The sequence below is a fragment of the Berghia stephanieae genome, chromosome 10 (assembly GCF_034508935.2).
Source record: "Berghia stephanieae isolate SIO BIC M18660-M18661 chromosome 10, UCSD_Bste_1.3, whole genome shotgun sequence".
Classification (NCBI taxonomy): Eukaryota; Metazoa; Mollusca; class Gastropoda; order Nudibranchia; family Aeolidiidae; genus Berghia; species Berghia stephanieae.
The window spans coordinates 46,932,741-46,946,068 of NC_088369.1; the positions used below are offsets into that span (position 1 = coordinate 46,932,741).

Below are 13,328 nucleotides of genomic sequence, written 5' to 3' on the forward strand. Positions count from 1 at the left end.
GTTGCATACACACTGTATCACCATGTTGATTGAGAAGGCAGGGTTTTATGCCAGCGACTGGATGGTAATGACCTTCAATGCATTTGATAGAGCGTCAGAAATCAGATTATACTTCAATTGTTTGTCTATTGCATTGAATTAGAGTGGGTGTTGGTCAGTGAGCTGTGTGAATTTTACAGTCTTATATACTCTATATTGTAATGCCTTGTTCCCAAATAAGTTTTTGGATCTGGAAACAGGAATGTCTGGATTGCAATGTAGAGAAAAAAAATGAATCCGTCCCCAGGTGACCTGCCCGGATTTGGAGACATCCAGATTGTGAAGTTCCGGGTTAAGGAGACCCGACTGTATAACCAAGGAGCCCATTAAAATCAGTCCTCTGTATCTAAATGTCCATAATGACATGACATAACGTACATCCATACTGATGAATCTTGTGTATGAAAGTGTTAGAAAGTTTTCATTTATTTTCTAGGGATTATAAAGACTAATGAGTCTTTAGCCCTACACAGTCTTCACATGAAGTGAGAGTTTATTCTATTGTCAATAGTATTTAGCACAACACAGTCTTCACATGAAGTGAAAGTTTATTCTATTGTCAATAGTCTTTAGCACTACACAGTCTTCACATGAAGTGAAAGTTTATTCTATTGTCAATAGTCTTTAGCACTACACAGTCTTCACATGAAGTGAAAGTTTATTCTATTGTCAATAGTCTTTAGCCCTACACAGTCTTCACATGAAGTGAGAGTTTATTCTATTGTCAATAGTCTTTAGCCCTACACAGTCTTCACATGAAGTGAGAGTTTATTCTATTGTCAATAGTATTTAGCACTACACAGTCTTCACATGAAGTGAAAGTTTATTCTATTGTCAATAGTCTTTAGCACTACACAGTCTTCACATGAAGTGAGAGTTATTCTATTGTCAATAGTCTTTAGCACTACACAGTCTTCACATGAAGTGAGAGTTTATTCTATTGTCAATAGTCTTTAGCCCTACACAGTCTTCACATGAAGTGAAGTTTATTCTATTGTCAATAGTCTTTAGCACTACACAGTCTTCACATGAAGTGAGAGTTTATTCTATTGTCAATAGTCTTTAGCCTACACAGTCTTCACATGAAGTGAAGTTTATTCTATTGTCAATAGTCTTTAGCCCTACACAGTCTTCACATGAAGTGAAAGTTTATTCTATTGTCAATAGTCTTTAGCACTACACAGTCTTCACATGAAGTGAGAGTTTATTCTATTGTCAATAGTCTTTAGCACTACACAGTCTTCACATGAAGTGAGAGTTTATTCTATTGTCAATAGTTTTAGCACTACACAGTCTTCACATGAAGTGGAAGTTTATTCTATTGTCAATAGTTTTAGCACTACACAGTCTTCACATGAAGTGAGAGTTTATTCTATTGTCAATAGTCTTTAGCCCTACACAGTCTTCACATGAAGTGAGAGTTTATTCTATTGTCAATAGTACTTTAGCACCTACACAGTCTTCACATGAAGTGAGAGTTTATTCTATTGTCAATAGTTTTAGCCTACACAGTCTTCACATGAAGTGAAGTTTATTCTATTGTCAATAGTCTTTAGCACTACACAGTCTTCACATGAAGTGAGTTTATTCTATTGTATATTTTACACTACACATCTTCACATGAAGTGAGAGTTTTTATTCAATAGTCTTTAGCCATACACGTTCACATGTCAAGTTGAAGTTTATATATTTATACTAAAGTCTTACATCACAGTTCTTCACTGTAAGTGGATTTAATCATTTCAATAATTTAACATACACATTCTTCAATGATGAGATTATTCTATTGTCAATTCATGTTGAGCCTAATTCTCATGAAGTGAGATTAAATTCTATTGTAATTAGTTTATTACATGTCTCACATGAAGTAAGTTTTTCCTATGTCAATTACTTATAGTTATCTCAAGTCTTTACTAAAGTCTTAAGTAATTTATCTATTGTCAATATCTTTACTACACAGTCTTCACATGAAGTGAGAGTTTTATTTATTGTCAATAGTTTTAGCACTACACAGTCTTCACATGAAGTGAGAGTTTATTTATTGTCAATAGTCTTTAGCACTACACAGTTTCACAATGAAGTTATTATTTATTCTTTGCAATAGTTTCAGACTACAGTTTCATTAAGTTTTAGCTATCTTTCATAATTAGCTATATTTCAATAGTAGAGTTATTCATTTCAAATAGACTTATTCTTTACAAAGTGATTTATCATTTCAATAGTTTTAGCACTCAAGTCTTACATGAAGTTTACTATGTAATAGTTTATTTAGCATACTTTCACAAGTGGTTTACTGATTGTAATTCTTTGCAATATCACACGTCTTCACATGAAGTGAGAGTTTATTCTATTGTCAATAGTTTTACTACACACGTCACATGAATGAGAGTTTATTCTATTGTCAATAGTTTTAGACACTTACAGACAGGTTTACTGATGAAGTTTTAGCTAATTTACTAATAGTTTTTCTATTGTAATGTTTTGTCACATTTCCTGATAGATTTACATAATGAAGTTTATCTATTTCAATAGTCTTACCAATAATGAATTTAGTTTATTCTATTGCAATATACACTCACATCAAGTGAAGTATATTTATATTGCATCACAGTTTACCACAAAGTGTTACTAATGAATTTTATCATTTCATAGTATATATCAGTCTTCTAGTGGATTTTATTCATTGTCATAGACTTTACACTACACAGTCTTCAATGAAGTGAGAGTTTATTCTATTGTAATATTTAGCACACACTTCACAGATGAATATTTATTTATTTTTCAATACATTTACCTAGAAGTTTCAATGAATAGTTTTATATCATTTCACATGAATTAGACTTTACATTTTCAATGAATAGAGTTTATTATGAAGTTTTATCTATCATTCAATGACTAAGTTTACATTAGTAATTTTTGCATACACATCTTCACATGAAGTGAAGTTTATTCTATTGTCAATAGTCTTTAGCCTACACATCTTCACATGAAGTGAGAGTTTATCTATTGATTCTCAATAGTCTTTAGCCTACAAGTTTCACATGAAGTGAGGTTATTCTATTGTCAATAGTTTAGCACTACACAGTCTTCACATGAAGTGAGAGTTATCTATGTCAATAGTTATTAGCACTACACATCTCACATGAAGTGAAGTTTATTCTATTGTCAATAGTCTTAGCCTAACAGTCTTTCACATGAAGTGAGAGTTTACTATTGTCAATAGTTATTAGATACACAGTACCCTCACATGAAGTAGAGTTTATTCTATTGTAATAGTATTTACACTACACAGTCTTCACATGAAGTGAGAGTTTATTCTATTTCAATAGTCTTAGATAGAAGTCTTACATGAAGTGAGAGTTTATTATTGCAAAGTCTTAGCTAACAGTCTTCACATGAAGTGAGAGTTTTACATTGTTCATATAGTATTTAGCACTACACAGTCTTCACATGAAGTAGAGTTTTTCTATTGTCAATATCTTTAGTCCTACACAGTTTCATGAATAGTTTATTCTATTGTCAATATTTTATATTCATAGTGAATATATGCATAGTAGCACAACAGTCTCCATGAAGGAGAGTTATTATTCAATATTTAAGTTTCAAAGATATCTGTCATATTTCTACAATTATAATAGGTATCTTGCAATAGTTTTAGACTCACACCATAGTGAGAGTTTATTATTGCATAGTCTTAGCACACACATCCACATAATAAGTTATTGTCAATTTTAGAAGTTTAAAAAGTTTTTTAATTTTAGCCTACAAGTCTCACATAAGAAGTTTATCTTTGTCATGTTTTACTACATTCACCCACACAGTCTTCCATGAAGGGAGTTTTCTATTGCAATATTTAGCATACACGTCTTCACATGAAGTAAGTTTATTCTATTGTCATAGTCTTTAGCCTACACAGTCTCACATGAAGTGAGATTTATTCTATTGTCATAGTTTTAGCCCTACACAGTCTTCACATAAGTGAGAGTTTATTCTATTGTCAATAGTTTTAGCACTACACTCTTCACATGAAGTGAGAGTTTATTCTATTGTCAATAGTTTTAGCACTACACAGTCTCACATGAGTAGAGTTTATTCTATTGTCAATAGTTTTAGCACTAACAGCTTCACATGAAGTGGTTTATTTATTGTCAATAATTTAGCTCACAGTCTTCAATGAGTGAAGTATTATTGTCAATAGTTTTAGCCTACACAGTCTACATGAAGTGAGAGTTATTTATGTAATAGTTTAGCTACCGTCTTCCATGAATGAATTTTTATTTAATATTTTTCTACGTTTCACAGAAGTGAGATTTTTTATTGTCAATATTTAGCCACCTCTCAATGAGTAAGTTTTCATGTCAATAGTCTTTAGCCCTACACATCTTCACATAATGAGGTTTCTATTGTCAATAGTCTTTAGCACTACACAGTCTTCACTGAAGTGAGAGTTTATTCTATCAATATATTTAGCCTACACAGTCTTCACTAAGTGAGAGTTTATCTATGTCATATAGCACTAACATCTTCACTGAAGAGAGAATTATATAGTAAGTAAAGTAATTATCTGTCATAGTATTTACACTACACTCTTCAGAAGAGTTTAGAATATTAGACAACTATTAAAAAAAAAAAAAAAAAAAAAAAAAAAAAAAAAAAAAAAAAAAAAAAAAAAAAAAAAAAAAAAAAAAAAAAAAAAAAAAAAAAAAAAAAAAAAAAAAAAAAAAAAAAAAAAAAAAAAAAAAAAAAAAAAAAAAAAAAAAAAAAAAAAAAAAAAAAAAAAAAAAAAAAAAAAAAAAAAAAAAAAAAAAAAAAAAAAAAAAAAAAAAAAAAAAAAAAAAAAAAAAAAAAAAAAAAAAAAAAAAAAAAAAAAAAAAAAAAAAAAAAAAAAAAAAAAAAAAAAAAAAAAAAAAAAAAAAAAAAAAAAAAAAAAAAAAAAAAAAAAAAAAAAAAAAAAAAAAAAAAAAAAAAAAAAAAAAAAAAAAAAAAAAAAAAAAAAAAAAAAAAAAATTTTTTTTTTTTTTTTTTTTTTTTTTTTTTTTTTTTTTTTTTTTTTTTTTTTTTTTTTTTTTTTTTTTTTTTTTTTTTTTTTTTTTTTTTTTTTTTTTTTTTTTTTTTTTTTTTTTTTTTTTTTTTTTTTTTTTTTTTTTTTTTTTTTTTTTTTTTTTTTTTTTTTTTTTTTTTTTTTTTTTTTTTTTTTTTTTTTTTTTTTTTTTTTTTTTTTTTTTTTTTTTTTTTTTTTTTTTTTTTTTTTTTTTTTTTTTTTTTTTTTTTTTTTTTTTTTTTTTTTTTTTTTTTTTTTTTTTTTTTTTTTTTTTTTTTTTTTTTTTTTTTTTTTTTTTTTTTTTTTTTTTTTTTTTTTTTTTTTTTTTTTTTTTTTTTTTTTTTTTTTTTTTTTTTTTTTTTTTTTTTTTTTTTTTTTTTTTTTTTTTTTTTTTTTTTTTTTTTTTTTTTTTTTTTTTTTTTTTTTTTTTTTTTTTTTTTTGCCCTACACAGTCTTCACATGAAGTCAGAGTTTATTCTATTGTCAATAGTCTTTAGCCCTACACAGTCTTCACATGAAGTCAGAGTTTATTCTATTGTCAATAGTATTTAGCACTACACAGTCTTCACATGAAGTGAGAGTTTATTCTATTGTCAATAGTATTTAGCACTACACAGTCTTCACATGAAGTGAGAGTTTATTCTATTGTCAATAGTATTTAGCACTACACAGTCTTCACATGAAGTGAGAGTTTATTCTATTGTCAATAGTCTTTAGCACTACACAGTCTTCACATGAAGTGAGAGTTTATTCTATTGTCAATAGTATTTAGCACTACACAGTCTTCACATGAAGTGAGAGTTTATTCTATTGTCAATAGTCTTTAGCACTACACAGTCTTCACATGAAGTGAGAGTTTATTTATTGTCAATAGTCTTTAGCCCTACACAGTCTTCACATGAAGTGAGAGTTTATTCTATTGTCAATAGTTTTAGCCTACACAGTCTTCACATGAAGTGAGAGTTTATTCTATTGTCAATAGTTTTAGCCCTACACAGTCTTCACTGAAGTAGAGTTTATTTATTGTCAATAGTCTTTAGCCTACACAGCTTCAAGAAGTGGATATTATTATTTCTAGTAATACTTAAATCTTCACAAAGTGAATTAATAATTGAAGTTAATGTCTATAGAACAGTATTAGCATACAAGTCTATAAGTAATTTATTTATTATAGTTTGCTCACGTCTTCACATAATGAAGTTCACTCATGTCAAGTAGTTTCTATTCATACCAGTCTTCACATGAAGTGAGAGTTTATCTATTGTCAATAGTATTAGACTACACAGTCTTCACTGAAGTGAGAGTTTATTCTATTGTCAATATATTAGCCTACACAGTCTTCACATGAAGTGAAGTATTATTCTATTGTCAATATCAGTTTAGCACTACACAGTCTTCACATGAAGGAGAGTTTATTCTATTGTCAATAGTCTTTAGCCCTACACAGTCTTCACATGAAGTGAGAGTTTATTCTATTGTCAATAGTCTTTAGCACTACACAGTCTTCACATGAAGTCAGAGTTTATTCTATTGTCAATAGTCTTTAGCCCTACACAGTCTTCACATGAAGTGAGAGTTTATTCTATTGTCAATAGTCTTTAGCCCTACACAGTCTTCACATGAAGTCAGAGTTTATTGTAATGTCTGAGGTGTTTTTAAAGGTTTTACAGCGCTTGCAACACATTTAGGATAATAAAAAATTTCTAGAAATACACTTAAAGCACCAAAGAAAGAGTAAGACAAGGGGAACTGGTTCAAATAGGGAACAGATGTAGATTCCAAGAGCATACCGTCAATGTACTTAGATGTCTCATCCTCACAAAAGCACAGGTCCCCACTAAGAGGAATACACTCAAATGTTTACAAATCATATATATGTAAAACAAAAATAAATCAGTGCGTTCTAGAGAGATGATTTACAAGACAAAAAAATATCATCTCCCAAAATTCTAACTATGCATTTGAGTTTCCCACCCATCCAGGGTATCCGGCCAGGGCCAGGATAAACCCAAGCAATCTCATTCCAAGACAAAGACAGAAAGATGTTGGAAAACAGATATAGGGGAAAAAAGACACAGTAAGTAAGTGCCTCCCTGCCCACTACGGGAGTCTGTAGGGTTAAATATTACACAATCCTCACAAGAAGCCAGTGTATTCTATTGTCTGTCGTGTTAAACACTACACAATCCCCACACTCTCCTAAAAGGTTCCTCATAATGTCATAAAAGACAACCTTTATTTGTCTTCCTTCACTGGTCATTAGCACTTCTTTTGAGCGATGTGAATTTGGTTCATATTTGTGGGTTTACATATCAATTATACGAGTTCTTTTACTCCCTTTATTTTACTATAAATTTTATCAACTCATTTCGGCACGTCTCGATTTTTGCTATTGCTTAAAGTCTGCATTCGATAACGGGGACTGACTGACATTGTGAACAAAAAAAACAACAAAAAAACAACAAAAGAATGTCTTTTTTCTCTATTTTTCTAAGTGTGAAGAGAAAAAAAAAGGTTTGATACTGAGAGAAATGAGTGTTTATTTCTGAGCCATTAGGGCCATGAAGCCATAGCTTATCCCAGCTTCTGTAACGTTAAAAAACAATTAAAATCGGTTGTGGTTCTTTGAATAGAATACAAAAACACCCCCCCCCCCTCCCAAGGACACAAACACACACACACACACAGACAAATTGAGGAAAATATACACTAAATGAACTCAAAGCGCTTCACAAAGGATCCCAAGCCAGCAGCAACAAGGTACTTCTTTTGGGTGTGGTGAGAAAAAGTGAGTCAAGTGTCTTTTCCAAGGAATCAATTTTGTTCGGCCCAAACCAACACAAAATTCATTAATTGCTCGATTGACTCATCACCAATAAAACAAACATTGACAATGACAACTATTAAGTAGCGTCCATACATGAACGTTAAAAATAACAAAAACAACCGTCCCCCCCCTCCACCCGGGAAAAACTTCAGCTTTTCTGTCGCCCAATATCCATGTAATATGCTCAAATCATTTTACAAGGGGTCCCTGGCCAACAAGAACATGTGACAGGTAGGATGAGACATAATGCAGTTAGGCGATATTACAATTACAAAGACATTGTTAACGGCCAGGTAATCATTTTACACCTTAGTAGGATGAGAAAATGTGAGTAAAGAGCGTTTTCCAAGGACTCAACTATGCATCGCTTTGAGCAGGACTCAAACCCAGGACCTTCTGAATTGAAGGCAGGTACCATACCGCTAGACCACATAGCAGCATGTTTAATACATCTGGATGACCAATCACTAGTGCCTCATAAGTTTGATTTTCAGTGACTGTTATTTAACACATATACACCCAAGTACATTGTTTTAGACGTTCAATGACAGTTATTTAACACATATACACCCAAGTACATTGTTTTAGACGTTCAATGACTGTTATTTAACACATATTGACCCAAGTACATTGTTTTAGACGTTCAGTGACTGTTATTTAACACATATACATCCAAGTACATTGTTTTAGACGTTCAGTGACTGTTATTTAACACATATACATCCAAGTACATTGTTTTAGACGTTCAATGACTGTTATTTAACACATATACACCCAAGTACATTGTTTTAGACGTTCAGTGACTGTTATTTAACACATATACACCCAAGTACATTGTTTTAGACTTTCAGTGACTGTTATTTAACACATATACATCCAAGTACATTGTTTTAGACGTTCAATGACTGTTATTTAACACATATACACCCAAGTACATTGTTTTAGACTTTCAGTGACTGTTATTTAACACATATACACCCAAGTAGAATGTTTTAGACTTTCAGTGACTGTTATTTAACACATATGTGACCCTCCGCCTCGAACCGGTATTAAGTCGGGATTTGGAAAACGAAGAAAACCGGTTTTAAAGTGGAAATGGTCAAAATTATCAAATTTCAGTTTTTGGTTGTTTCAGAAACTACAATAATTTTTCTACATGAAAACATAATAATTCAACATAAACATTGACGATAAGTTATATAAATTTCAAGTTTAAAAATGCAACTATCAGTGACACATTCAAAACGAGAGTTGACTTTCTCTCAGAGAGCCACCCTTTCCAAAGCTTAGTAATACCGAGTCTTTTTCTCCACCAATAAGATGTAAGATATCACAGTAAAGGGCGTGTTTTTATCTATCTCAGAGAAAGCATGACTATTTCCACAATTTCATGGTTCAACCAATAATGAACTTTAAAAACTGTAAACAAGTCTAGGTTTTTCCCTGACAACCTTACAAATGAATGTTTCTGATTGGTCAACGCTCATCACATGCGCTGTGGCTGTAGGGCGATGCTTCATGACGTCAGCATGCGTGTGTTACATACGTGTGTGTTTGTGCATTTTGATACACACCACGTGCTTTTATATCTGCGTCTAGCTGTATTGGGTAATGATTGAGGTGGGGGTCCTCCTTTGTCCCTCTTTAATTATTCATGAAATTATAGGATATGCTAAGACTTAATAGGACAACAGTTGCCTAATCTTACACTTACAGAGATTGTTGTAGGATAAACATTTAATTTTAAGTACAAAAGCAGAATAACAGATAGAGCCTTCAACAAGTAATGACCTGTAACTAAAAAATGAAATGGATAGATAAACAGACAGACAGACAAACCTATTAATGGATAAATAGATATGTAGATAGATATATAGATAGACAGACAGACAGACAGATAGATAGATAGATAGATAGATAGATAGATAGATAGATAGATAGATAGATAGAATAGATAGATAGATAGATGGATTGATGGATGGATGGGTAGATAGATAGGTGGATAGATAGATAGATAGGTAGATGAAGGGGAGAGAGAGACAACAGAGAGGGGGAGAGAGAGAGGTAGAGAGAGAGAGAGAGAGAGATGTTCGTTTTGTCGTGCTTTCTTTGTATACTGAAAGAAAGGGGGGGGGGGGGGGTTGGTTCTTTTTAGACAATGAACAATGTGGTGGAACGCTAAGGAAAACTTGAAAGATTCAATAACATGTTTTCATGTAAGTCACTACACAATAAGCCCCACCCCTCCTCCTCAAGCTGTTATCTGACTCAAAATGGAAACAATGCAATGATTGATTTGACCAGCCCATTTCTTTAATTGCAATCTCATTGGTCAATATGTTTCCAGTTGATTGACTATGACTTACTTCTAACAAAATGCTTTCTATCCCTACAATTCTTTGCTCCGCCTACATCCCTTTCTTCATGTCTACCTCACTCTCTCCGTCTCCCCTTTGTTTCTTTCACACATACAAACACACACACACACACACACACACACATACACTTATACAGGTTTCAATCTTTATTATATTTCCCTCGCGTCCTCTTAACACAAGCAGTCTCTCTCCCCTCCCCCTCTCGCTCCTCTTTTTCTCGATATCTCTCTCTTTCTCTCTATCTATCTCTCTCTCTCTCTCTCTCTCTCTCTCTCTCATGTGTGCCTGTTTGTGTGTGTATGTGTGTGTGTGTGTGTGCGTGCGTGTGTGTGTGTGTGTGTGTGTATTTTACTCTCTCATTCTTTCTCTTCCTCTCTAATCCTCTTTCTTGATCATTTTTTCCCTGCCCACCCGGCTTCACGTAGTTTCAAAACTGTACTTTCAAATTTCAACCTTCTTTAACTTTTGGCATTTTGAAATCGTATTTTCTCTATTAAATAAGACAAAAAATTCACATTAATAATTCTTATTTCATTGATTCTTTATTTAAATATCAAAAATTCTTGAAAAAGTGAGCAATTGTCGGCGTTTTTTTTTCCAGTGTTTTTTTTGTTTTAAGAACATCTTACATAATAATCAATAACTACAAAAGTAATAATTGAATTGTTTTAAAAATTTGTATGTACATTAGTAAATGTATAAGCTAAGCTCATGCCAAATTTCACTATTCTCGTCAAATTTTTGATGTCCGTATCTAAGGAGTTATCTTTGCCCATTAATTTAACTGTGCGTGAAAACGGTGCCTCACTTCAAAGTCGATTTTCTTAAAACTTGGTTTTCACACTCTCCCTACTTCAAACGGTCATATCTCGACAATAAATAATCAGAATTATATAAATTTGGTATCAAATTTTAAAGCATAAAATAAGCTGTGATTGGGTACCAAAAACCCAAAATTGAAAAATCCGACTTAATACCGTTTCGAGGCGGAGGGTCACATATTGACCCAAGTACATTGTTTTAGACGTTCAATGACTGTTATTTAACACATATACACCCAAGTACATTGTTTTTGATTTTCAGTGACTGTTGTTTAACACATATTGACCAGTGTACATTGTTTTAGACTTTCAGTGACTGTTGTTTAACATATATTGACCCAAGTACATTGTTTTGGACGTTCAATGACTGTTATTTAACACATATACACCCAAGTACATTGTTTTAGACGTTCAATGACTGTTATTTAACACATATACACCCAAGTACATTGTTTTAGACGTACAGTGACTGTTATTTAACACATATACACCCAAGTAGAATGTTTTAGACGTTCAATGACTGTTATTTAACACATATACACCCAAGTACATTGTTTTAGACGTTCAATGACTGTTATTTAACACATATACACCCAAGTAGATTGTTTTAGACGTTCAGTGACTGTTATCTAACACATATACACCCAAGTACATTGTTTTAGACGTTCAATGACTGTTATTTAACACATATACACCCAAGTACATTGTTTTAGACTTTCAATGACTGTTATTTAACACATATACACCCAAGTACATTGTTTTAGACGTTCAGTGACTGTTATTTAACACATATTGACCCAAGTACATTGTTTTAGACGTTCAGTGACTGTTATTTAACACATATACACCCATATAGATTGTTTTAGACGTTCAGTGACTGTTATTTAACACATATACACCCAAGTACATTGTTTTAGACGTTCAGTGACTGTTATTTAACACATATACACCCAAGTAGATTGTTTTAGACGTTCAGTGACTGTTATTTAACACATATACACCCAAGTACATTGTTTTGGACCAGTGTGTCATCAGCACTTACAATAATATCCTGACACCCAGCACTACAATTGTGAAAACCATGAGAGCGTAAGCAGCCTGATGAAGAATAATAAAAAAGCTTTTATAGTCGGTTTTAAAATACAAGAGTCGGGAATTAAAACACAAAAACATGGAATCTTAACTTGTTATCCTTAAATTAAAACACAAAAACATGGAATCTTAACTTGTTATGCTTAAATTAAAACACAAAAACATGGAATCTTAACTTGTTATGCTTAAATTCACAAATCATAATAAATTGGATTGAATGATCATTTTGAAAGAAACAAAACAAAACAAAGAAAAAAAATCCTAAAAACAACACAACAACAAAGAAACAAAAACCAACTCCCCCTCCTCCCCCCCCCCCTCCCCCTCCGCCCCCCCAAAAAAAGTAATAAAAAAATAAACAAAAAAACAAAAAAAAATCCCAAAAACAAATCCCCTCCATATCAAAAATAAAATACCATGAAAAAAGGCCAACAATGTGATATTGGAGTGCATTAAATTACTTTCTTTAAAAAAGAATAGCCTTTACTCAAAACTTATTGAAATCACATCTCACTAACAGTGCTTGTGTACATGACATGGATGTTTGTAAATCTCACTAACATGCTGTGTACATACATGATGTTGTAAATTCACTCAGTGTTGTGTACATGACATGGATGTTTGTAAATCTCACTAACAGTGCTTGTGTACATGACATGGATGTTTGTAAATCTCACTAACAGTGCTTGATGAATGTACATTTATGAGTTGTAAATCACTAACTGCATTGTAATGAATGATATTTGTAAATCTCACTAACAGTGCTTGTGTACATGATATGAATGTTTGTAAATCTCACTGACAGTGATTGTGTACATGATATGAATGTTTGTAAATCTCACTGGCAGTGATTGTGTACATGATATGAATGTTTGTAAATCTCACTGACAGTGCTTGTGTACATGATATGAATGTTTGTAAATCTCACTGGCAGTGATTGTGTACATGATATGAATGTTTGTAAATCTCACTGGCAGTGATTGTGTACACTAATGTAAAGTTTTGTAAATCTCACTGACAGTGCTTGTGTACATGATATGAATGTTTGTAAATCTCACTGGCAGTGATTGTGTACATGATATGAATGTTTGTAAATCTCACTGGCAGTGCTTGTGTACATGATAACAATA

At 31.6% G+C, this 13,328-nt stretch overlaps 1 protein-coding gene across 1 annotated transcript in view; it reads right to left on the reverse strand.

Annotated features, from left to right (window-relative positions):
• Nucleotides 1-13,328, reverse strand: part of LOC144955880 (alkaline ceramidase 3-like) — a 63,245-nt gene that overhangs the window by 26,661 nt on the left and 23,256 nt on the right. Inside the window, exon 7 of the mRNA XM_078886130.1 lies at nt 12,149-12,204. Coding sequence (XP_078742256.1) covers nt 12,149-12,204 — 56 coding nt within the window. The remainder of the gene's footprint in view (nt 1-12,148; nt 12,205-13,328) is intronic.